General features: G+C 31.7%; 2 protein-coding genes across 3 annotated transcripts in view; both read left to right on the plus strand.

Annotated features, from left to right (window-relative positions):
- Positions 1-6,113: 6,113 nt before the first annotated feature.
- Positions 6,114-11,334, plus strand: LOC111043143 (macrophage erythroblast attacher). Its single transcript, XM_022328002.1, has 8 exons — positions 6,114-6,397; positions 6,635-6,826; positions 6,890-7,109; positions 7,172-7,355; positions 8,092-8,183; positions 8,844-8,994; positions 10,816-11,011; positions 11,073-11,334. The coding sequence occupies exons 1-8, from the start codon at positions 6,359-6,361 to the stop codon at positions 11,172-11,174; spliced, it is 1,176 nt and encodes a 391-aa protein (XP_022183694.1). The 5' UTR covers positions 6,114-6,358; the 3' UTR covers positions 11,175-11,334.
- Positions 11,335-11,790: 456 nt separating this feature from the next.
- The window catches only part of LOC111043146 (C-terminal-binding protein), a 28,853-nt gene continuing 13,755 nt past the window's right edge, over positions 11,791-26,888 (plus strand). Inside the window, exons 1-2 of one of the 2 annotated variants that reach the window (XM_022328005.1) lie at positions 11,791-13,433; positions 19,637-25,042. In XM_022328005.1, coding sequence (XP_022183697.1) covers positions 19,651-21,165 — 1,515 coding nt within the window. In that variant the 5' untranslated portion in view covers positions 11,791-13,433; positions 19,637-19,650 and the 3' untranslated portion in view covers positions 21,166-25,042. Of the gene's footprint in view, positions 13,434-19,636; positions 25,043-26,888 lie in introns of those variants that run through there. The other variant, XM_022328006.1, reaches the window with a different exon arrangement.

Consider the following 26,888-nt stretch of genomic DNA (forward strand, 5'->3'; position numbering starts at 1 on the left):
TTATGATGGCCCGTATCCGGTATCGTTACATATTATATAATATGTTGCGATACGATAATTTTAATATATTGCACTTATTAAACGTTCTTTGAAACTAAAGGTATTCCCGGTAAATGTAAAATTATTTATTTATTGATTTAAATGAAAAATTTAATTTTTAATTTTTCCCATCATTATATAGTTCACGAATAAAATTCAAAAAACTCAGAAATTCAAGAAAAAAGTCAACAATCAGTTGATTTTTTTAAAAATTTTTGTATGAAGTACACTAATTGTAATTAATAATTATTAATAAAATAATAAATATATTATATGCACATTTTTAAATTTTTTATGCATATATTAGGGTTTTTAAGTGCATATTTTAGCGCTTATTATTGTGTTTTTAAGTACTGTAAGTCCCGAACCCTGCTTATTATTAATGACAGGGTTGGGCAGTTAGTTTGAAACAAATATCTTAAGTATAATAATTTATATCTAGTGGTGTTTTTGTAAAAAAAACTAAGGTATGAATTTAAGGCAAAGGTAAAAGTTCAAAAATGCTTTGAATATTATTATTTTATAAGCGTACAACTAATCAGATTAAACCCTTTAAAAAAGCTACTCGCTTTGCTCTTGAACAATTATTTTATAAAGATCTTATGGAATACATTCACAAATTCTCAAACTTTACTAAAATACATTTTTTAGTTATTTAGTTTGTGGATTTTTATTTATTTACCTTTGTGTGAACAACTATTATAGACTATAGGTCAGATTTAACATTTTATGATATTTTACTTGATAATTCTCTTTGCAATTCTTACTCAGTAATAGCAGTCACTCAAACATTTTTTTATCAAGAAAACTGCTATGGTTCCGAACTCAAGAATGCTATGAATTATTCCAATGTATACTTATGGTAATGACCCATATAAATTATTAGTTACCTTATAGAGATGATTGATAAATGTTATTATTTGACAATAAATAATAAAATAAAACATGGATTGCTTAATTTAAAATAAAAAAATTGGATATACCATCGGATATGTGCATATTTATACTATTTTTACAGGGTTTACAACAATTCACCAAATAATAAATGGGTGTACACTCCAAAACACCACTGATAGTATCTTGTATCAGTAACATCCCAATACAGCTGTTCTAAGGAGTATCGAGTAACTTGTATTGCAATACATTTTAAGTTTTTAAACTCAATACATTGAAACATTAATTATTTAACAATTAGTATTGTACTTTGATTAGGTATGTAACAGTCGTATGGTTACCCTAGGGGTAAAAGGGTATTTAATTGAAAAGTATAGCAATTATTTTTACTTGCCCACAGTCGTTTTCACAACAAGTGGCACTCCACAATAGTGCGCCCGATAGATTTTTTAGGTAGGTTACTATAATGTATCAAGTAATGTAGGGCAGATTTAAATTTATGAATACCATAAACTTCTAGCCAATTATTTTCAACTCATTACCAGGCACAGTGATATGCAATAGGGAGATGTGAGAACAACTGAAACATGAAACAGATGTCGCATGTTATTTTTATAAGAGTTAAAATATTAAGTTTATCAATTGTTACTTTTAAATAATGAAACTATTTTCTACACTTTCAACAAAATATATCATCCATTATTTTATTTTTTATTAATTGTTTATGGCATCAACTGCGTGGTTATTAGCCAGGGGGTTTTTGGGACTGTTTGGGTTTTACTGTGGGGTTCGGAACACGTGTGTGATCATCCATTATTGTATTTACTAAATACGAAGTATTATTCATTGAATGGAATTGTGGAAATGGAGATGAGTAAGTAGCCCAAATCATTATCTAAAATTCCAGTCAATCAAATTATATTTTCAATACAAGCATTAAAATTAAAATAAAACTGAAAAGTAGTACAACCATTCAGACCATGAATGTGTATATGTTAAAAGTAAAAAATAAAATTGTGAAATGTTTACATCATTGTTAATCTAGTTATTTAAAGTCTTATGTTAAAATATTTCTTTATTTGCATAAAAAAAAACCAATATAATCATATAGGTAGGTAGTAATAATATGTAGTAGCCAGTAGGTATTATTGAAACATTGTTAAATGTTAATTATTTAAAAGTTCATGCATATTATCTATTTAGAACTTAGAATATTACACCTTCTGATTGTTACAAAAAGTGAATATATTAGGTGTGCTACTATAACTATACATAGCTATGTTAAAATAAATTAAATACCTAATTTATCTCAAGAATCACTGTAGTTCTTGTCGTTCTTGGAAAAACACTAACCCTTGTGAAAAAATGTACCGCTCCTTGATGCACCCTTAAAAAAAAAATTAAAGCACCATGCCCGTCCTTTACCTATACATGTATGGTAGTGGGGGGGGGGGGGGGGCTACGGTGGGATTTTAGATCATATACCAGTATAGTAGTATAAGATACTAAGGATGGGATGGCATCCTTCCATGTTCCACACCATTCGCATCTGTCTTCCCACCAAATATTGTATACGACTGTTTAAATGACATATGAGAAGTACCTATATAAATTTTGAAAGGCATCCTTCCACTTATTTTGAGCCACTTGTACGACTGTATCTATATTAAGTATCTGTAATTTATACATGCGTGTTATGTGAAGTCTACCTTTCGTGTGACCGATGAAGTTGATCAAGTAGTTTGTAGTTAATAAAGAAGGAATCATATAACTATATAAGTGTATATACCTACAACCTACAGTTTATATATTAACATATATGTATACATTTATTATATATATTATATATCTATATTATTCATAACTAAAAGTTTCAAGTACCCACAAAGGCACGAATAATAAGTTAAATTTTTAAGCATTTCAACCGAGCAAATATTTTTTTATTGATATTTGATTAAACAAATTTAAAATTTCAAATACCTATAAATATACAAAACAAGTCAAAATATTTTGAAAATTTTATCATTATAAGAAAATGATAAAATAAACATTTCAAGTTTTTACGGCTAATAGTTTTTGGAGGGAGGCCTTCAAAACATTGAACTGCAAACAATTGAACGTCAAAATATTGATTTTTATTTAATTTTTTTTTACGTTTTAATGTTTTTTACCATTATGGCCTATCTGAGGGGTGTTGTTGCATACCAAATCGAGGGATATTTTCTATTAACGGAGCGGAGCGACGAGTGCCGCTAACTGTTTAATCCGTAAAAAAAGTCCCCCCCAAAAAAGATGTCTGGTTAAGTAAAAAAGTTTTAAAAAGGCCCGTATTGATAATATATTATGCTGCAGTGAACAATATCCGTACATAGTAAAATTAATAACCGGAAAATAAAATAATGTAATCGGCAATCCTCGAGACGTGTCTCTAGGAAAAATATGCTTGTGGGAACCGTCAACAACTATATTAATATGATCAAAATTTTAAATAATTTTAAATTCAACATAATTTTGGTTGTATATTAAATATTTAAATTAAAAAAAACGTCGATTGATAAAGTGATAATTTATTAAAAATAAGCATCTTATAACGTATAGAAATAGAATTGAAGAAATATGCACTAAAACCAAAAAAAACTTAAAATATACATTTATATGCAAAATAAAATTACAAAACTAGCTTTGTTTCAGCATGAAACGTATTTGTTTCTTACTCTGCTATTTTTGTGATCGTGTAAAACAAATATGCAAATGCTACAAGTCCTCTGCCCTACTTATGAGGAATCTTGTATTCAATTTCCAAATCTTAGATATACCTATCCATAAAAATTGCCTTGTGAAATTCTTACTTAAAATAATTTGTTAATTTTCATGATTTTGATGAATTTTGTCATAAAAACTTATTGTGGATTTACTCTCAATTTTTTTAAATTTCCGCTAACAACAACCTGAGGAACCTTGTGTTAAAGGATTACCAGGCTCGAGGCCCTCGTCACACCCACGCGTTTCACGTTTGTCATAATTAGGGAACGGACTTTATTGTAATAAAAAATAAAAATTATGTCCATAAATATGTAAAAATAATAATATGTAAATATCGAAGAAATACATTAAAATCGAAAATTACAAAAAAAATATAAGTTATACAAATGATGTAGATTTATAAGTCTATGAGCATTATTCCGGAACAAAGCAATGAGAAAGAATATATTGTTGAAAGCTTGCAAATGAAAAATAATGACGGTTTGGTCGGAAAATACTCATGTATTGACTAAAGACCATTTTTCGTCAACTACTGTGATGGGGGCGTAATTCATGTTCATTAAGTATGTCAGAAAGAGTGAATCTAATGTCCAGAATTCCTTATTAACTTTTACCAATTAAAATATCTCTGATGTTTTTAATTGTTTGAAATCTAGTTTTCTACCTATAAGAAAATAGATTTTGTAGAAAACGGCCTTTCCACTAATTGTAATTTTTTACTTTTGACCCTTAAGAGTACCAACTATATGCATTTAATTTCCTACCAGAAAAGATACATTTTTTTTACTATTGTTTACACTAATAAAAAACATAGCATTGTAAATCAATACATTCATTGCTCTACTCAGGATCTAATAAAAATTTAAAAAGTGCATATAAAAGTATTATACATTGGTATTGTTATTGTTATAATTAGTAAGAACATTTTATGATTTATTCTAATTTTGCATAAATACCTTCTTGTAATAATATAAACATTTTAAGCACTGACTTTCTCAATAAATACAATACAAAGAGCTTTATTTGATTTAACCCTTGACTTAATAACATCATTCAAATTACCTTTTACAATTATTTAATTACGAGTTACTTAAATTAGTTATTTTATTAATTTTCGAACTTTATGAGACGAGTGAAACTTTTTTTTTTTGTTCATAATCATGTCCAAGTTTGGCTGCATGCTTGATACTTTAACTCTTAAATCAGCGTCAATATGAAGTCTCGTATGATATTTGTTTTTTTGTTTAACAGTAGGAAGAAAAAGCTTGTTCACATCTATATGTTGTGCAAAAGGGGATCAAATAACTTAAAGCTTTCGCTGACAGTTGCTTTTGATCACTTTGAACAGATATACAAAAATCACTTATAGGATTTTTAAGTGAACCAGATTTTAACCATTGATACATTATGGTTATTTGTTTATAATTAACTTTCAAAATATAATATATAAAAACAATATAAACAGACATACTGCATTAATCGCTGACCGATAATGACAAAGACTAAACTGACAAATGTTGAAAATTTGCTTTTTATAATAATTTATGTCCGCAATATATTTTATCGGTTAATCAGAAGTAAATAATCAGTGTAACTCTACGTGAAGCATAATGTGAATAATATGTATATACAATATAATACATTTAATTGTCGACCTTTTTTCGCGATAGTCGAGTTTCATAAGTGATTGCTCAAAATACCTGGAATTTCAAATCACTACGGGCTTTATAATTTTACTAAAATAAAATAAAAATATCACTTCAGTACTACCTATATAACCATTAACGACGTTATGGTTAGCACGGACCCCTAAAATTAACACGCCGACCACCAATTGGGAATTTGGGAACCAATGCTCAAAAGAGTAAAGACTATTAAATGTAAACTAGAAAGTTATATTTTAAATAGTAATAAACACCGGAAGGAGCGTTCAACTGTACTAACAAGCGCTAGGCAGTTACCTACCTATAGGTCTAGAGCAAATTGAAAAGGCTAAAAGGAAACTTTTACAGTATCTGTTCGCAGTTTTTCGCTAGAACCTGTCGTCCTATCCCTACCCCACCGCAGACTCAGTTTAAAGCAAGAAATATACGTGCGGGTTAATAATATATTATTACTTTATAATCCTTTAAGGGGTAGGTAATTGTATCATATATTGGAACATTGTATTTAAATATTTATATAAATATAAAAATTATGATCAAATAATAATTGGGATTTACTTCAAACAGTTCAAACGAGACCGGGAGTTTGGGACGTAATTAATGATTATTAATATTAATTACCAGCAATTTACAATATTATTATTATTGTGAAAAACATGCAGTGCAGCTGCATTGTACACAGAAAAAATGAATCGTCGATCAGCTGTGGCCCGTGAGCCTGTCGTGCCCTGTGTGTGTGTTTGTGTTCATAATATCAAAATATGCTATGCCATAATGCTATTGACTACGATGAATACGATGTGTGTTTTTCATATCAGCTGCTGCTGTTTTGGTTGCGACTTGCTAGCCTAGTTCGACTTTTCTATTCACTGTTTTCTTTGCTGTTGCTACTTGCTATTGTTTTGGTTCTACATCATAATTATTTATTATTGATATCGTTTTTAAATTCGACCAGACCTTTATTAAACATTTTTTTTTGCAGTTATTAAAATAACAAAATGTCTGATTTGAAATCATTGGAACACCCGACGTTAAAGGTATACTTCGTAACGATAAAATTAATATTATATGTATTGTTAAAACGTGAGTCAGGAAATAAGTTAAAATTATAACTTACAGTTAAGTCACTCTGGTGTTAAATGATTATCATTAAACATTAGCTGTTACCTACTCAATTATTTTTCTCGAATATTAAAACTGAAATACAAAATAAATCGATATCTCGCAGTAGAAAACAACATAATATTAACTATTATAAATTTGTTTATTTTTAGGTTCCATATGAAGTTCTCAATAAGAAATTTCGAACAACACAAAAAACACTCGACAGGGAAGTTTCACATTTTCAAAACGCAGTACAAGAGTTTGAACGTGATATGTCGTCTGATGTTGCAATGACTGATACTTCTCATATTTCTTCATTGCTTAGTGGCATGGTTGAAAAACTGAAAGTGCTCAAAAGAAAGGTCTGATTACATTGAATATTATATGTTTTTCCATTTAAATTTTAATTAATATACTTTTGTTAGGCTGATGAAGGTATAAATGATGAACTGCAAGCTGGTTTAGTATGCAAAAAACGTTTGGAACATTTAAAAGAACATAACTCACCTTGTGAAGCTATTGTAAAAAATTGGCGTCGCCGTAGGTTGGATCGTATGTTAGTGGAATACTTTTTACGCTGTGGATATTATAACTCTGCCAATAAACTCGCCAATAATTCAGATCTAAATGATCTTACTAATATAGGTATAATATACTCAATTAATTTATTGAGATAGTTACCAATTTCTTTAATTGAATATTTTTAGATTTATTCATGATATCAAAGGAAGTTGAACATTCATTGGCAAATCACGAAACATCAAAATGTTTAGCATGGTGTCATGATAATAGGTCAAAATTACGTAAATTACGTTCAACTATGGAATTCAATTTACGAATTCAAGAATTTATAGAACTTGTACGCCAAGACAAACGTCTTGATGCTGTTCGGTTAGTTTTAATGTTTACAATTTTGATAATTAGTTCTCATTTCAAGGTTTTTAATCAAATAAATAAAATAGAATTTATGAAAGTAACAAATGGCTTATTGGTGCTCGATAATTATATCACAGTATTTGTTTACTTATAACTAGGAGTCAAATATTTATGATTTTAAATTTTTGTAGGAAGATCTACACATTTTTTATGTAATCAGTTTTTTCCATCATTTCCAAAGAATCAACTATAGTTTTATTTTAACCTAATAACACATTTTTAATAATGTACCATTTAAAGAATACTATTATAATTTTTTATTTTGAGAACGCCCATTACTACTGTTCATATTTTATAAAATCTGCTTGTACACTAATAAAATGTAAATACTCATTTCTCATTGGCTTATATCAGAAGAATTAGTAATCACAATACTATTATATCATAACTGTTGTATCAGAAAGATCAAGGGTGGTCACTAACCTTAACTTTAGGAGCCGCAACTTTATTATGTTAATTTGAGGTGAGCCACATTGTAAAGCAATGTTTATAAAATGAAGATACATTTTTCATTTTAAATCAAATGAAGGAACTCTGGCGCTGTCGAAACATACAGTGATTATTTTTGGCTACACATATTAAAAGCTTAATTTTTGATTTTTAGATATTAATTACTGTTTTAGTTTTATTATGGTATTTAATTATTAATCATCTTTTTCATTTTATATGAATTTTTGTAATCACATTTTAGACATGCCAGAAAGTATATATCAACATTTGAAGATACTCGTATGGATGAAGTACAACAATGCATGGTTTTATTGGCTTTTCCAACTGATACTGGTAAATGTACTTCATTTTTAATTTCAGATTTCAGAAATAGTACAATTGTTTGCTTAGTATTGTCGAAGTTTAGGTGTTGGAATAACTATATTGAATTGATGCATTTATCATTTTCTCCTTAATCAATGCTACGCATATTGATCCAAGGATACATGTTTTTGTTGGGTGTCAGTGTGAACCAATGAAGGTTAAAATTCCATACTGTATTATTATATCATTTAATTCTTGACGCATTCCCTAGACCATCATCCTCTTTCAGTGTTCTCAATAAATGAACAATAGTGGCTCGTGTGTGGTCATAGTTGAGAGTGTATTTTTATGAAATATTTGTGATGTATTCAAGCAAAAAATTTGTGAAATCTAATCAATTATGCATTTTAACTGTTCATTTTTAAATGGTACTATCATATAATACATTTAAAATTGTTTTTTAACTTATAAAAAGTTGATAATGTTATTTTATTTATTATTGGTAGATCATTTAATCGTTAAATATTTATTTTAAATCTTGGCTAATTCATTTGCATTAAAGGTTAGCAGTCCTGGTTTTTAATTTTGTGTTCCCAATTCTAATATTTAACATAACTAATTAATATTATTAAGGCATTTTATTGTTATAATATGTACAAATACATTACATGATCATTTAACATTTTGCAGAAATATCACCTTATAAAGAAATGTTTGACGAGACCCGTTGGCAAAGATTAATTGAACAGTTTCGTCAAGAAAATTACAATCTATATCAATTATCTTCACAGTCAGTATTTACTGTTGTATTACAAGCTGGATTGTCTGCTCTGAAAACTCCATATCCTTTTTCAAACTTTGACTTTAATTTAAGTTACACTTTTATAATGCAACTTTGAATTTTAATAATCATTGAACTAATGTCTTAACATCTGTTATTACTTGTAAGTATTATCAGTGATGGCCAGGGCTATACAATCATAATAATAATAATATTCTTTGTAAATGCCTTTGACTGTCAAATTTTAATTGATGTGATCTAACTGATGATAAAAATCTTTAAAGTTAATTGTTTGACTTTACTATAAGGATTTTTACTAAGCAATGCCACAATAATATGCTAATTAACTTTTACTTGTAATGAGGAAGTCATACTTTTATGTGTTGTCTCCGTTTTACTAATACATACCATACCAAATTTTTGTTCAGATTATCCCAAGTTTCAATTTAAAATAACTTGTTTCAAAATTCAAATATAAAAAAAACTTATGTAGAGCCTAAATCAGTGGTGGTTCTAGCGTATGGACAGGGTAGGCAGCTGCCCATACCACAAATTCCGGTGTCTTTTATTTTAAAAAGGTAGTTTTCTTTCAAAATTAAGATGTTAGGAAGATACGAGGAAGAGAAAATTTTTTTTGTAAAATAATATAAGATTGTGAAGTTTAAATTTGTACAAGTGCTGTATCAACAAATTCCCATCAAATCAATTTTTGATATTCTGTTGCAATTCCAAAATTTTTAATAGACACATGCAATTTTCACCAAATATTATCATTTTCCATACACGGTAAAATTTTCAAACTTTGAGCTATTTATATCCATGTTACGTTTTTAATTATTTTGCAGTTAGAAATGAAATTTTTCTTTCCATAGCTAACATTAGAAATTTTAATAAACGAGGCCTCAAAAAAAAGTTACACCATTTATAGCCATAAGATATTGTCCATTTTTATTAATTTTATTTTTAATTATTAAATTTCATTATATATACAAGTATGCTTGGCTGACACAGTGTCTTCGCTCAGAATCGTTTTTCGTATAATATGATTTATCATTAAATTCAAATATAACACATTCAATCTAATGACTACAAATATACCTACTATTAATATCATAAAGTATTTTTGGAGGCTGTAAGAACATTTTTTAGATGAAGGGGTAGGGATGTCATTCACAGTTAAAACCTAATATTATAAATGTACAATTGCCCGTTCAAAAATTTAGTCCTCCAGCCATATCTGCCCTAAATGATATTCCGAATTTTAAATTTGTCAATACAATATAAATTCACTCAAAATAATTCTTATATAATAAATAAGTAATAACAGGATTAAATGGATCATTCTGAACATAAAATGTCTTATATTATTCATAAGTGGGACAGCAAATTTGGTGTTACATCATTAACGTTTATAAACAAAACATTAATGCTCTCATTACAAATATTTAATTAAAATTTTTTGTCTTGATGCTGAATGTTATTTTTAATAGTTAAATTTTACATTTTTAACCTATAATTTTTCATTTATAACAATCGTTTAATTATTATATTTTCATATCCTTTCAGTTTCTAGATTTAAATTCCATTCTGTATTTGTTAGGCATAACTTCTTTGATTGTTCTCTATAGTATTGTTTTACTTTTATATCTTAATAAAGTGATGTTAATAATTACAATTTTCTAAAAAAAATTATTTTATATTTATTATTATTATTTAAAAAAAATTGTAGTTACTATAAAAAATAACTAAAAGTTTATTACATTTTAAAAATAATTATAATATATAGTGGAATACAGACTTAAAAATATATTTTAAAAATAAGGAGTTTGAATAATATTTTTGTTAATGAGAAATAAAATAAATTTTCTTAACTTAACATACTCAGTGTTACAGTGAAATTAAAGAAGCTCGGAATATAAGTTGCCCAGTTTGTCAAGAATGGTTCAATACTTTAGCAAAACCATTACCATTTGCACATTGTAGTCAGTCTCGACTATTTTGTTCAATATCTGGACTTCCATTGAATGAACATAATATACCTATGGTATTACCAAACGGATATGTTTATGGAGAACAGGTCTTTATTAGTATATAGTTCTACAACAAATAGTGATAATTATACATTTATACATTTATAGGCTTTGGTAGAGATGTCGAACCAAAACAATGGACAAGTAATTTGCCCCAAGACCAAAGAAGTGTATTGGTTAAAACAAGCAGAAAAAGTTTATGTGATGTAATACAATAACCTATGGTTTTAACTTGCGTTGTATAATATGTGCCATTCGCTATTTCTTTTTTTTTATTATTATTAAACATTGACTTATCTTGCATAGTAACTAATTTCTTCAAGACAAATTTCTTATAACGTATATACCTATGTTATATGTATAATAATAAATTCTTTATACTTCAAAATTAAGTTAGTTGTTACAAGATTAACACTAATTGAATTGTTGACTATTTAATAAAATAATATTATTTTAATTTTTAACATTAATCAATATACAATTAAAGTCAACTTTTTTCAGAATATCTTGACCAGGTATAACTTTCATGAATTTGTCATTTTTCGTGTTTATAAATAAATATAAATTTCAAACTAAATATGAAATGTAATTTAATGTTGTTATAATTTTGGTATATTTACTATTTTTAAGCAAATGTAAATCTATTTAGTATTTTTAAGCAAATGTAAATCTATTTAATATTCTATAAATAAATATATATATTTAAAAAAATGTACATTATGTTTTTAATAAAATGTTGTTTTAATTTGTTCTCTATAATTTAATAATTATTTTTAGCCACAGTTAAACTATATATTTTATGAATGATTATATTTCAATTCTATATTGTTATTTATTCATTTTATGATACAATATACCGATATTGCCAATCATTTAAACATATTGCTTGGTATGCATTTCAAAATCATCACTACTTTGAACAGTTTGCAACTGTAGTGTGAAGTACATTTTGATTAATCATTGGAATAAGTAAATATAGTTCAATATTTTCAATAGGACTTTAATGTATTTTTATACATTTGTACAATGAGAACTCAATGAATAGCATTGATTTGGTTTGGTTCCACAAATATTTTTCAATACAATAATTATTAATCTATGCAACAACTTTTAATGGGTAATTCTGTACATAGATATTTAGTCATAAGGATTTTAGTTCAACAGAAGTAACAATTAGGAAATTACTTTTGCAAAATTTTAGTATGGATGGGTTATGAATTGTACTCATGTCTCGTAGTTGTGTATCAATCAATGTTTAAGAATGATGAGTGAGTACTGTCTATGACATAGTACAATTTTGGGTTCAATTAAATAATTAAAACATGTTATACAGTATACTGTCTGTGTATTCAATAGGTATAATCTCTTGGCTACCAAAAATGTAATTGACCTTGACCCACAGTGTCAATAATTCCTGTAAATGCCAATGAGCATTTTGTTAAACTATAATATTTTCACTCTTGAGTTTATATGACATGCACTCATAAACCCAAGGAATGACTGGACAAAATATTTTTTTAATTATTGAAGACATACCACGTTCGTACAGATCAATAACAATTAAAAAATGTCCGTCAAATGTCTTTATCGGCAGAAACAATGACAATAATAATAATGAATAACGATATTTTTGGTTTTTGAACGCACTAGTGTAAAGCGGGAAAAATCCTGTTCAACAACAGATAGCGCGACGGTCGCGCCGGGTCCGCGAATGCGGTCATCGGTGTTCACCGATGACTGTCCGCCATTTTCCGGCGGCTGTTTGTGTTTGTCTCGCGCACACACAACAGTTTCGGCCGCCGTCTAGCCAACATAACCTGATTGTGCAGCCGCCGCTGCCGCCGACCGCCGACGCCGCCGCCGCCGACGACACCACCACACTGCTATCCGTTACGACCGCGACGACTGACCACCGTTGTTGTTCCGCAAGTGCGTACGGCGTACGACGATCTGTCCGTGTTCGTTCGCCACCCGTCGACATTTCGATCGTTTTTTTATTTTCCACGCACGCCGTTTAGTTATCCTGTGTACCGGTAAAAGACGCCGCCGCACACAACGCGCGCAATAATACACGATAATATTTAATACACGTACAATAAGGTAATATCCGTTATTGTTTGTTATTTTTATTATCGTGTTATTATCATCGTTCGCCGACCGGATCCCGCGATCCGATGCTTGGACGAGTTTGTGCGCGCCATTTCACCACGACGATACGATATTGCGGTCGCGCGCCAACGTGAATCCGGTGCATTATTTTAGTGCACGACGACGACGACGACGCGTTCCCGTCGCTTGGCGTGCGTGTGTGTGTTTGATCGAGTGTGAGTGTGTGTGTGCGTGTGTTTGCGCGCGTGGTTATCATCGTCGACGTCGGCCTGCCAACAACGCGGACGCTGCTCGCACAGCTAATATTGTCGCCGACAACGCGCCGTTACAACAGCTTCAGCGACGTGATCGACGAACAAGGTAAGCCGTGTTCTCAATGTCATAATATCGTTATTCGTTATTGTTACGTTCGGTGTTTGTTTTGATTGTAGTTACACGCGCCCGCTTGCGGCGTACCTTTTGCGCGTTTCTACGGTGTAACGTTGTAGATTAGCGATAGTAGTTGTGTAGCGATAGTGTGGAGTGCGGTGTGTGTCGAGCCGGTCCGTGTATTTTCGGCCGCCGCCTCGCGGTGTGGTTTAACGAGAACGGGCAAAAAAAATATAAATCGCCTCGGCTTTAACCTCCACCGCCGCTGCCGCGCCGTGTATCGGCTTGATCGTATTCCACGTTATTTTATTTGCCCGTCGATCTTCCTTGCATTTATGTACATGTATTTTAATGTAACAATTGTTAATGGTATGGTTTTCGGGCGGGAGGGGGCCCGGCCGATAAGGTGTTTGTGCGATCGTTGATGGTTTTGTGGGTGGGAGGGGGGGCGGCGACAGGTACGTTCGATCTGAAATATTTTATGATTTTTATGTGATCGCGCGGCGGTGTGCAGAGTACCGTTTATATTTTTCGTACAATGCACATAATATTAGTTGACCTTCCGTTACCAAGATATGGTATTTATGTTTATGCCCGTAATTTGTGATAAGTCTCGCCGCGTCAATCCAGAACTTAATCACTTGACCTTCTGCAACTGTTGTAAGTAACGTCGTGTTCCACATGTGCTTCCGAAACCCCACCACCAGTACATGATCATTTAGTTGTTACGTGATAATGTGGCTTGTGGGGGGTGTCGTGGGTTTTGGGAGCACAGTTTTCCTACAAATTGTCCGCCCACGAGTTATTTCGAATGTGTTCGTTTGCGGGTCAACGTGATCGTCTTTGATCTTTGGCGTACGAACGTGGCAGGTTTCTATGTATTATTACCTTTAAATATCAGGGTGTGGGTATTTTTCTTAACACCCCTCCCCCTCAACGTTTCTTAAAATTATTATAACGTTACAGAATCGGTGGCTGAAAATCGTGTGTTTTCGAGTCTCATTCACATACTTTTCCCTCGAAAAACGCAAGACTTAGTGAACATTTCCAGTGATTCCTATCATATCGCTTGCGCGTCATTATTAGTAAATATTAATTAGTCTTAATCATAATAATAATCCGTTCTCAATTGAAAACCGCTGATAGCGCTGTTCAAACATCACTAGTCCGATTTAGCAATAATAATTAATTGTTATTGTACGTATTTTTTCACGAAGGTTTGCACATTTTTTTATGCACATGATAAAGTGGAGATTGTTATTTGTTACATAAAAGTACACGCGGCTGATGAATAAAAAAAAAGCTTAGTCGTCCCGACAACGTTTCGCGATTATCCTTAATGCTGACTGCGAAGGGTGTGGAGTAGGGAAATTTGCTTACGTCGGCGTTTCCTTCAAACCGATTACACTGCTCTGAAACATTTAACGTTTATAGTTGTATACACACTAAATTACTATTGTTTATTGTGCTGAACTATAAGTTATATATATATTACATTTTTTCCAACATTGTTATCGCAATAATATTAATAACAATGTATGTTATTTTGGTCGTGATGCCATCCTCGATGTTCTATGATGTCATTGCGTATTTGCATATACCCGCGTTTGTCGAAATCCGATAAAACTGCCGCCGTCTCTCGGGCGTTTATCACTGATAAAATTGTTTTCTCGGAAACCAATGATAATTCTAATTATTATTATGCGACGAAATCATCCCTCGCGTGTATTAAACAACAACACAATAATGATATTAGCTGCCGCGTGACATTATCATTATTATTATTATGTGCGATTGTCGCATAGATTTTGATAATGACTGTTAAAAGTGGTCGTTGTCAAGGCAAACCGTATGGTAGTAATAAGTAATAACCACAATTGGTGGCGGCCGGCCGGCCGGCGGTGGTAATTGAGGCACCATAAATGGAAGGGCGACGGTGATGACAATGCGAAAAGAGCGCGCGCGTTTTAACTGGTCTGCACGGCTGGCTGGCACGACGACGCGACTCGATTTCGTGATTGTCGGACTGGTGTTGCGGAGGGGTCGGCGGGGTTTCGCTGGACGTAACCGTCATCCGTTCGGCGGCGGCGGCGGCCCACGTCTTTCCACATCGTACCCAGAAAACACGCACGCACCGCCGCCGAACCACCAGCCCTCTCACCGGCGGTCGCGCACTCCGCCGCCCCTGTCTAGTGTAGAAGTGTATAATAGTGTATGGTATTCACTTTCGTGATCGCGGCGTTACCGACAGACCTGTGCGCGCGTGTGTGTGTGCGTGTGCCTGCGCGGCGTCGTTCACACCGGGACACACCACGCGTGCACGCCGCCCGCCAGTCGTTCCTTCCTCGTGGAACGCCGACCGCCGCCGAGTGGAATTCTCGCCTACGGACCGCCACATTTAATCGAATCACGACGGTTTTCACGATTACATTATTGTGTATAATATATTATAATATGTATACACGCGTATTATTGTAATATGCAACGTGCATGCGCAACACCTTCCACCGAGTAGGTGTACTGAAATACGTATAATAATAGTATTCTATCGGTCGGATTTTTTCCGTACGACTCTTTCTCTCTCAATCTGTGTGCCGCCCTCTCTATCTCCGGTTCATTAGACGTGTTTACCATTGGCGGATTAAAAGCGTTTACGGTAACACTCGCCGCCGTCGTTGGTAGGTAATTGCCGTTTCGCATTTTGACCGCGAGTTTTATTTTTTTTATTACAAACGATAATAATTGGACACAGTCTTCTGATGGTCATTTCGAGATAATTCTGTAACCTATCTTTATCGCTTTATTTCACCGAAGTTATTATTGCCTATTGGCGAACCAATACATGTCTGATGTGTTGTAAACGCTCCACGCGGACTCGTATTTGTATGGCGGGTGGTGAATATCTTTCACTTGGATAATACAATATTTGATTGATATTTCTATGTATAATATAGTAGGTTGTGTTAGTTTCGATTTGAATCGAATAATATTGTTCCGCGTTTTCCCCAAATCATACAATACAGTAGACCCGTGTCCCCCTTTATTCAAGTAACATCTGTCAATATTAATATAACGGCATATTTTAAAAATTAGTTACCCATATTGTGAACAAAATGGCGATTTGCATCACAAAACCATATTTTTCCCTCATGTCAGGATATTTATCGTAATATTCTATAACTGACCTTGAAATTTTTGGTGGTCTAGGGAAAGGTAAAAATAAATGATGTACTATTCTCGAAAAACAGTTATTACAACTAAATATAACCGTCCACCGCCAGTGTTGAAAATAACGATTACTTCAGCAATATTTTTCTGTAGAGGAGTGTAAGTAGGTACCGCGAAATAAATAATTATATCTGGAAATAAACGGATGCTCCCGTGTGTTCCAGTTTCGACGAATTCGTTTTTTTTATGTGGATTCGTTTTTCTTTACGCTAGCGAAGCAAAATCATGACATCGATTCGATTTCTTCTTCGCCGTCATCGTTGCATCGGCGTGATCGTGTGGGCATGCAGTTAAAAACAATTTCATTGCCCTGAGCGGTGACGGCGGCGTCGTCGTCGTCGTCGTCAGTAAAACCAACCTGTTTAGTATATTACGGCGCGAGCTCGCACACAAATATATTAATAATATAATATCATACATTATAATATATATATACTTGCACGCACTCAACTACTTACGTGTACTGCACACATAGGTACACGCATAATATTATATGCACACGCGCTCGAACGCACACGCACGCACGCACGAGAATCGACGCGCACACCGTCGTTCGGCAATCGGCGGCCATAACGAGGCCGGCCGGTCGCATTGCGCGACTATCACATCGCAGTATCGCAGACCGCAGTCGTTTCAGTTCACGGCTGCAGCTGTGGTGGTGGGCGACGACAAATCGGTAATATCATCGAAACGACAGTTTTGGCGGCGTGCATCGCGCGGGTTATTCGCGATTGGTCGCAGCAGCGTCGGTAGCCGGCAGTCGCTCGACAATGCTCCGGGAGTTAACGAAACGCGCACGCGGGGAGCAGCTGCCATCGATAGTGGTTAATACCTACGCTTAAAACAGTTAATCGTGTTTACCAGCTGCCGTCGTCGTCGATCATAAATACTATAATATAATATTTTTATTTTTTTGTCACATTGTTGCATATTAACGAGCATTCGGTTTATTGATCCAGGTATTATGATTGCGGGAAGGGGCTGAAAACTGCTTTAATCGTGCTAGGTATCGCTGACGTATTATAAAATTACTAGAAAATAGGGTTCATAAAAAAATATCAATAAATTGATGTATGTTCTTTTCAACCAACAATGGCTAAAAATTAAAAAATATAACAATTTGATTATTTTTGGATAATCTTAAACAAAATCAACGATTCGTTGTTCACGACACTGGATTCCGCAGTATATTATCTATAATAAAATAAATATAATGTAAGTTATCTCAAATGGTCAGTATGTACCTACTCGTCAATGTTTTCGTTTCCCGCCACAAAAATGAACAGTGCCAAACAAGCGCTTTGTTGTGTCTCTTACAAAAAATATTCGCACACTTTTGATACGTGTACCCCTGATAGCATCCTATTCGTTGTACAAACTACCGCGGTTCACTTATGTAAACCACTAAATTTCGTGACGTGACATTTCATCGGTCGCACACGTCACGTTTTAGTTTTAATTTATTAATAAACGATCAATAGAAACATACCCGCTCCTGTTATGCCATGATTTTTATTCTTTATCTACCTTCGGTGTGTGCGCACGTAACGTGTTAACATATTTTCTCGCCCATGTGATCGTTTTCTTTTATGGGCACGGTGATTTGTTTGAATTTTAGGGTAGAGGGGTTTAATTTTTCCTTTTCAAAAGATTAATCTTTTTGTATAATATTCTTTGGGTGACTTGAAATAATTCGGAAATGCGTATTTTGCGTATTTAAGATTGATTAAAATATTCAAAAAATCTTTATACTACGTTGGGTATCGATAGTTACTTTTTTACTTCCATACAAAAATGCTTATACTAAAATGTGAATAAATATGAATTATTGTTAATCTTTTCATACAGTGAGTGCCAATTCATATTTATTTACATTAGTTCATAAACTTTATTATTTTGTGACATTTAAACTTCAACAATTTGAAATTAAGAATTGTAGGTAATTAGTAATTTCAACTATTATACAATTAATTTGCATGTAGATAAATATAAAAAGTACGCATTGGTGATTAATACATATTGAAAATATTAAACAATGTATTTTGTATAATTTTTTGTTTGGGACCTTCTTGTTCATCTTTGAAATTGGTGTTTAAATTATTGTTAAGATAGGATACGATGTATGTGTCCATGGTTTTTAATAATTAATTATAGGATTTAGGTATAATATATTTAAGATAGAAATGAATGATTATTTGAATATAATTAATTGGTTCTTTTACTGTTATTTCATTATACTTGACTTGTATATAACGTTAGGAATTTAATCTTCATAGATATGTAGTAACATGATAACATAACATTTTCCTACCAACAATTTTGTTTTAAGAATTTTGTACCTACTCTTGAAAATTTGAACTATTCACTGTAAGTGATTTAATAAATATCTTAAAATTTATCTTTTGTAAATGAACAAGTCAGAAGTATGTTCTGCAATTCCTTTATACATATTAATATTATAATTAGGTGGATATAAAACATTTAGGTATGCATTGGTAGAAACGAACTATTTTTTTTTCTATACATTTGCTAACTCAATACCAACTGTTAACTAAATAAAAGTCAATAGGCATGTAGGAATATTATTTGTTATCTCACTTTGGAAATCAATTTGGCTAAAAATATCGTCATAGATTTAATTAATTTTATTTGTTTAATTGTTATCAGTGTAATTGTTTGTACCTTTGTGTTTATACTTACTAAAATTTACTAAAATTTAAGATGATAATAACGCACTAAAAATTTAATGGATAGTTTGAAGTCAATACAATTTGTATTATGAAACTGGATAATATTTTATAGAAAAATATACAAAAAGATAAAAAAAAACATTTATAATATTGAACGCACAATTAAATGAAATTGTCATATATTTAATAGACAGAAGACAAACTATGATTAATTTTTAGTGCGTTTAATATTACTTTTTAAATGTTTTTTTTTAAATTTTTGTGTATTTTTTTTAGGATTTGGTTTCAAAATGTTGACATTATCCGTAAGAAATAGAAGCAAATCTAAAAGGATCCAGATACCAAAAATTGATGAATTGTTAGAATCAGTTGGATTAATGAGACATGTAGTGCCTAAAGATGGTAATAGTTTATTCAGATGTATATCGCAATGTGTGTTTCTAACACAAAGTTGCCATATGATTGTACGACAACAACTTCTACAGTTTTCTTCACTGCAAATCAAAGAATTTACTCAAATGACTCAGTTATCTGTTGATAAATATGCAAATAAAATTACTGATACAAAAATAGATGGTGAATTGTTGGATATGCGTATTGCTGCTAAAATATACAAAATAAGTATTGCATTTTATGTAGATTCTCATCCTTTTATACCTCTAAAAATCGAAACTCCAAATGCAATAAAAACCTTAAATATATGTCTCAATTATGAAGGAACCTACGATTTGGTACTTGTGAAAGAGTCTGTTGTAAATGTTTCATTTTGCCAATCAATTGTATATGAAATGCTATACAACAATGTTTTTAAACTTTCGGGTGTAGAATTTGCTGTGAAAGAAATGTTATTTGACAGAAATTTACCAGCTTCAAAATTAAGTGACCCGATTAGTTTGGAAAAGAGAGCTACTTGTTCAGATATGAAAGAGCTTCTTGAACATGGTATTACTCCATTCCCATTCAAAGTGGCTAAAGCTTTGACACCTAAATTATACAGAAACACAGAGTATGATATTTGGTTGAATAATAAAAAAGAAAAATTCTATGGCAGATGGAATAATTGGGAGTTTAAAGAAGGCAGCAAATGTATGGTTTATGTTGGCACTAAGGGGTATCATTGTTATATTCAACGTATTCAGGGGAAAAATGAACCAGTTGAAGTATACGTTAAAGATTTGGCTAAAAAAATATATGTGGAATACAATCAGCTGAAATTAATACCAGTTGAACAAGATATGAGGGAATTGATGGAGAGTCCTACTCAAATTAATCAAGTATCTGACTGTAACCAATTTATTTTTCCTAGCCCTGAACAATGTGAAACTCCAGTTCAGTATCCAGGCTTTTTTCATGGACCCATTCATGGAATCTTCCCCGGGCCAATATTTCATCCCTCTTTTTATGTCCATCAGTATCAACAGCATCCAGATCTGCCTATGACACCTCTAAACTTGACAAATAATGAGAATGTGATGCATCCATGGTATATAAATACACCTCCACCAATTGTATCAAACAATTTTCATCCATTCAATGAGCAAATTATACTACTGGAACAGCCCTCCAATTTTAATCAAAATTGCATTACACCAAACTTTATTGAAACTTTGTCAAATTCAACTGAACTACATGCTCAACCAATGCTTTCACCATTGTACTGTGATCATCAAACATGTACACCGTGTGGTTGTGTACAGTACAACAATGGGGAAGAAAGTGTGGCCATGGATTCTAATCATGCGTATCAACCTTGGCTAGTGCCAGAGTTCGATGTGCCTGCATCTGCAGATGAATTGCACCTATAAAATAATAAAGGCTGATATAACGTAACACGGACTGATATTTTTAAATCAATGTGATAAAAAGTAACTCCTTATTTGAATTTTGAAGATATTATTTATTATAAAAAGATAATTTTTCAGTTTAATATTGTATTTTTTTTTTTGTTCCTACAAGTTTGTTATTAAATTAATTATTTAATTGTAATTTTTAAAAAGACTTAAATTTTATATGCCTAAGTATGGTTCCTTATTAAGAAATTTTTATTTTAAAATGTTGATTTTTTGTTTTTAGCTGAATAAGTTTTTTTTAAATATCTACTTTGTTTCAAGTTAATTAAAAGTTTTGAATTATCTAAGCTACAAATGTTTTTAATTTATTATAAAAAAACCTATAGCAGTGATAACAATTGTGATAAAACACAGAAGTCAATTTTTAAAAAAAATGTTCTGTAGTCCCAAATATTGATTATTTTTATTTTAGAACCTTAATATATTTTGTTAAAAAAATGGTACATCTAAAATTCTAAATATCCTATTTAGTAAAATGAAGACATGTTTAGTTGCTGTCTTATAAGTTCTAACTTTACTGTCTAGGTTAAATATGTAGCATACAAGTTAAGTGATACTTTCTATTTCCAACTTTTATGATCACATGAAATAATCTTCTGATGCACTAAAATGTCAATAATATTTTTTTAAATGATGTTAAAAATAGATATTATTTTGAACTTATATATAAATAATTGTTATTTAGTTTGACTTTAATATGTGACCCATTGATTGATTTATTGCATCATAGTGACCAAACAGGTTGTTTTTTAAAAGTACTTGTTCATATTAAATGTTTGCATTATTTTATCAAATACAAGTTCTGTCCTCGTTTTTGAATTATGGATGTATTATAATGGTTATAGTCTACTGACATTGGTTTACTGGTTCTTTTTAAAAAGTATAATACACATACATCCCAAGGTCACGACGCTTAAAATTGAATAATGGAGATAGAAGTATATTGTACATAATAATAACAATGATAATTTTATTAGAACATTAAAACGGGTTTTGTCCGTGTATAAGATATAACTAATTCATTTTTTTTATTGTAATGTTGGGTAAAACAAATTAGGAATGTGTTAGGATAGTTAAAGACAGTTTGCAAAATTTGACTTTCACATTTGAGAACCTGCCCCTTTATCAACAATCGACCGTTGTCTGGTGAAAGCGTGCGCGTTTTTCACGCAAAAAAACAGGCCTCGTTTTATTTCAACTGCCCGAATGGTGAACACAATGGTAAAATAACTCCACAATATGACTGCACAGTGCACACACATGACGATAGAAATCGGAATTAAACACGGTGATCGGGTGGTTCGATAATAAGGAGTGGAAAAGGTCTCGGCGCGCCTCTTGACCCTAAACCAGAGAAGATGAGAAAGAAATAAACCGGTTGTGTGTGCCTGTATGAATATTGAACGCGTTGGACACGGCCTCGTTGCCAGCGTTACTCCTAAGTTCTTATGTTGGTGGTTTTATTTAACGATAGTGCACCGGTTGCTAATTTTTAAAAAGGAATTTATAAAATCGTTATAAAAGTTGTAGATTGTTACATCGTAGATTAATATTGTTGAGGTGACTTATAACGTCCGTAGGTTTGAAGTATATTTTGACGGTTAAAAAATATACATGGCATAAAAAAAATAAACTGATTTTGTCCAATAGTGTGAACGTTGTCGTCTTGCTCAAAACGTGTCCATTCAGCATGAACCTCCCCCCTCACACACACCTGCATATTCGCCAGTAGTACGTAATGTTTAAGACAACTCTCGGAAGTAAAATGTCGTTCGCTACAGTGGCAATACTGTTAAATCGACAAACAACGTTTGGCTGTAGTTCTCCTCACCCTCTCTCGTTCCCCCTTACTTTATGCCGTACATTCGATATCCGTGCGTAATGTTATTGTCTTATTATAACGGTTCTGCCGGGGCGATTCAGTCGTTGAAAAAAGGGAGGGGAAGAAGACTATTGGCTTTCGAGAGAGAAAGAGAAAAAATCGCTCTATTCCCAATTCGTATCGCTGAACAAAGGAAAAACTAGTTACCTGTACGTCATTATTATTTATTATAACAATATTATAAAGATAATCAGGCGCGAGTAGTGGTCGGAGCAGCAGGTATATCGTTGATACGCGACGCGTGCGCTTGGCTTATGACTTTATAACTTGTCTTTTCTACGTTAAGGTAAACTAGCAAACCTGGGCACTCAAAAATTCTATTTTGTGTTTTTGTATTTTGTATTATAATACTTACTAGAACCCAGTTAGGTGAAGATTATACCAGCTTGAACGTTATGGCGTGTAGACTACTCATTTTGTTTTAATTTATATACTTAAACCTTAAGACTCTGAATTGTTGCATTTTAATTGGCTGTCTAAAAAATATTCTGTGAAAAATACACGTACAAAACCGGGAAAAACTAACTTTTCGCATTTTTAATACAATATTTTGAATTCAAAACGTTGTAATATGGATATATTATATTTATTTTTGTTTACTTATAGTACAGAAATTAAAACAATAAACGATCTAATTGGGTACTTATTTAACAGTACCTGCAAATCATTAACGAATTGGCATTATATTAGTTTTTCTCCCTTTATTTTTCATTATTATTAATGTGCCAATCGAGTATACGCGGGACGCACCTAAAGTTTTAAATTTGAAATATCTCATGTATATTTTTTTAAGGTGAATTTATCATTATCTGTATAATGTTATCAATTATGTCACTCGACAAAATGTGTCGTTATAGTTCATAGACCTTATGCTAGTAGTATAACGTCTATGTTAGTTATATTTCCAGTTAATAGTTATAAATAATAATAGCTTAATGATAATAATTATCATTATTAATTATGCTTGATCGTGGGCGTACTTGAATTGCGGATGTGTGTGTACCTACTACGTACACGCGTTTCGTGGCGTTATACTGTGATATTCCGATATTATACTATATTTATATGTTAGTACTTCGTGCCGGTATATTATTGTTAAACATAATAATATCAGATTAATATTTTATTTCCTTTTAAGATGTATCTTAGTGATTCTTATTGTTTCTTCATTATATAACTGAAAATTACGCGGCAAATTAATGTGTGTGGATTGTTTTCTTCAGTTAATCTCGATTTCGCTATAAATCTCTAATGGTTTATATTTTACTATAAAATATTATCTGCTACTATGGAGAGAGTATACGCAAACGATCAACAAATATTAACGTCTAAGAACGAAACAACTTATCGTCGTCATCAGGTGCTGATCCAGAGGGTAGGGGCTTTTATATTACACATATAATTTGTAATATTTATAATATCCGCCAATTTAAAATAATATAAATACAATTGTTAATAATAATATTGTTATCAAATCCTATTTATATTCTATAGTGTTTACAAGGTGATACACCGAAATTCCTCAACTCATTTTTCTTCGATAATGCAGTTATTAAAAATCTTATGTTTGGAATAATTACTCTTCTTAAAGATAATATTTTCAAGTTCTTGAAGTTTTTTTTACTAGATATTATTTATCTTGTTAATGTTCATGTTGATGTATTAGAATCAAATTTAAATGAGTAGTTTTTGAGTTATTTATTAATATATTAATCTTTGTGTGCTAAGGATAGTAGGCTAAGAAAGTACGGAGATTGTGGTGATTTGAAATTGTTGGTGATAAAAATTAATAAATAATAATTAATCATTTATCAACGTTCTTGATTTGTAAAATTTGTGCAAGATTAACAAATAGGTACTAGATCCAATGCTAAATATACGTACTTTATATTTTTGTAATATCATTTTAAAGGACTATTATACTTAATATATAAATATTTTAATGGATAAGTGAACAACTACTCTTTCGAATTTTGAATTTAATACTTCAATATTTTCAGGAAAATTATCCATCTAATAATTTATAGTAAAACAAGCGGGCTTACATTTGAAAAATAGAAGCTAGTATCACCACAAGACACTCCTTAAATAGTACCAAAAACTCTCTTGAATTTGAAAATATGGTCTTAAGAATATTTCAAAATTCTAAAAATCAAATTTTGAATAGCATTGTTTAAGACAAAAAGAAGCGAACATTCTTGGAGAATCACCCTGTATTATATTTACTGAACAAAATTTAGCCCCTCGCCATTTTAAATTTATAGATATGTGCCTGGGTATCTTTGGCAACCATGGTTAAATAATAAACAGTCTGTCGTATTTTCCAGTTTCTTTCTTTTTCACCGTTGTCTTTTTGTCACTCTTTCTCTCCTTACCGCAGACAGATACACACTCACCCCTTTTAAGTACGTCAATTTCTAGTATGTGAACTAAAAATTGAACGTGGTAATAGTTAATTATTTTGTTGTACCTAAAATTGATCTTTAAAAAAATCTGCAATATAATATTAACATTGCCTGTGATATCCTTTTTTAGTGTAATTTTAGAAAGGTTTTTGTTAATCGAATCATATTACTTTTCTGACGGCTATATAGATGATAGGTATTTAATATGTGTTGTATACATTGTTCTAGTTACTGAGTGGTTTTTAGTTATTATAAAATATTGTTTGTTGTAAGAAGTTATTGTAAAAAAAAGTATTTTACATGTATATGTGTACCTAGTGGTTTACTTATTACACATACGTAGCAGATAAATCGTATTATTATTAATATAAGCCGCCCTACGTTATAAAATGCCCATTATTATTATCTAATAATTTCCTATGGTGTAATGCGTGTGTTATACAATTGTTGTTTATTATAGTATGTGATATGCAACATCGGTTTTTTAATAAATACAATTAATTTAATTGTATATTATACAAATTTGCGGTTGTCTTATTAATTTCTTTAATGTTTATGTAGTGTTTATGTTAGTTGACTATGTTAGTCGGTAATAAGAGAGATTATAAATCTCACATATTCTTCCAGTGTTATCTTATGTGTAGTTGGTATTATAACTTATAAGTCTCGCGCGCATTACCGTCATCCGTTAAACGGTGGCTGTCGTCCTATTTAATTAAACCTTTGTTTTTCTAAAGGAGGAGGAGAGCAGATTTTGTCGACAATGATTTTCCGTTTGGGCGGGAATTGTCGTCGTGGTTGCGTGGTGTCCGTCCATCCATGGCGTTGGCGGTAGGTTACCGCAGAGGTGGTGTATGAGTATTACAACACACAACAAACAACCAAAACAAAACTCATATTGATTTGTTCGGTCAGTTGTGCCCGGAATAGGATAGACAGGGTTACTGTGGTGGTTGAAAGGGTGGGATAGAGGGCGAAAATACTTGCGATTTTTGACTGGACGACGACAACGACGCTACTTCTACCCTCTCCCTATCTGACGGCCTCGCAATAATAAACACCCCTTTGAAACCAATATGCGGCCGTTGCGTTTACCCTTCGCCCTTCAATCCGACACTGCCGACATTTGACAAGTTCCCCGATAGTAGTGTCGGCCCTTAAATGCTTGAACGCAAACTTTTCCCAAAAACTATCTCCGATTTCCGCTGTACTCATCAATTTATACATAACACTTCAGTAATAAATAGAACTAAGTGCCTGTAATAGTGTGGGTCTTTTAAACATCATATTATGTCGAATAGGTCACTACTTAATCTCCTAACTACAACTAATTAATTTTGTGTAATAATAAAGTAATTATTTTTTATTTTACATCTACGATCTACGGTATT

Source organism: Myzus persicae, unplaced genomic scaffold (genome assembly GCF_001856785.1).
Source record: "Myzus persicae strain clone G006 unplaced genomic scaffold, MPER_G0061.0, whole genome shotgun sequence".
Classification (NCBI taxonomy): Eukaryota; Metazoa; Arthropoda; class Insecta; order Hemiptera; family Aphididae; genus Myzus; species Myzus persicae.

Excerpts from the sequence above, each read along its gene's own strand:
- LOC111043143 (XM_022328002.1), top strand. The coding sequence starts at position 6,359 with ATGTCTGATTTGAAATCATTGGAACACCCGACGTTAAAG. Across the intron at positions 6,827-6,889 it reads TGAAAGTGCTCAAAAGAAAG|GCTGATGAAGGTATAAATGA; the intron begins GTCTGATTACAT and ends TACTTTTGTTAG. Across the intron at positions 7,356-8,091 it reads AAACGTCTTGATGCTGTTCG|ACATGCCAGAAAGTATATAT; the intron begins GTTAGTTTTAAT and ends ATCACATTTTAG.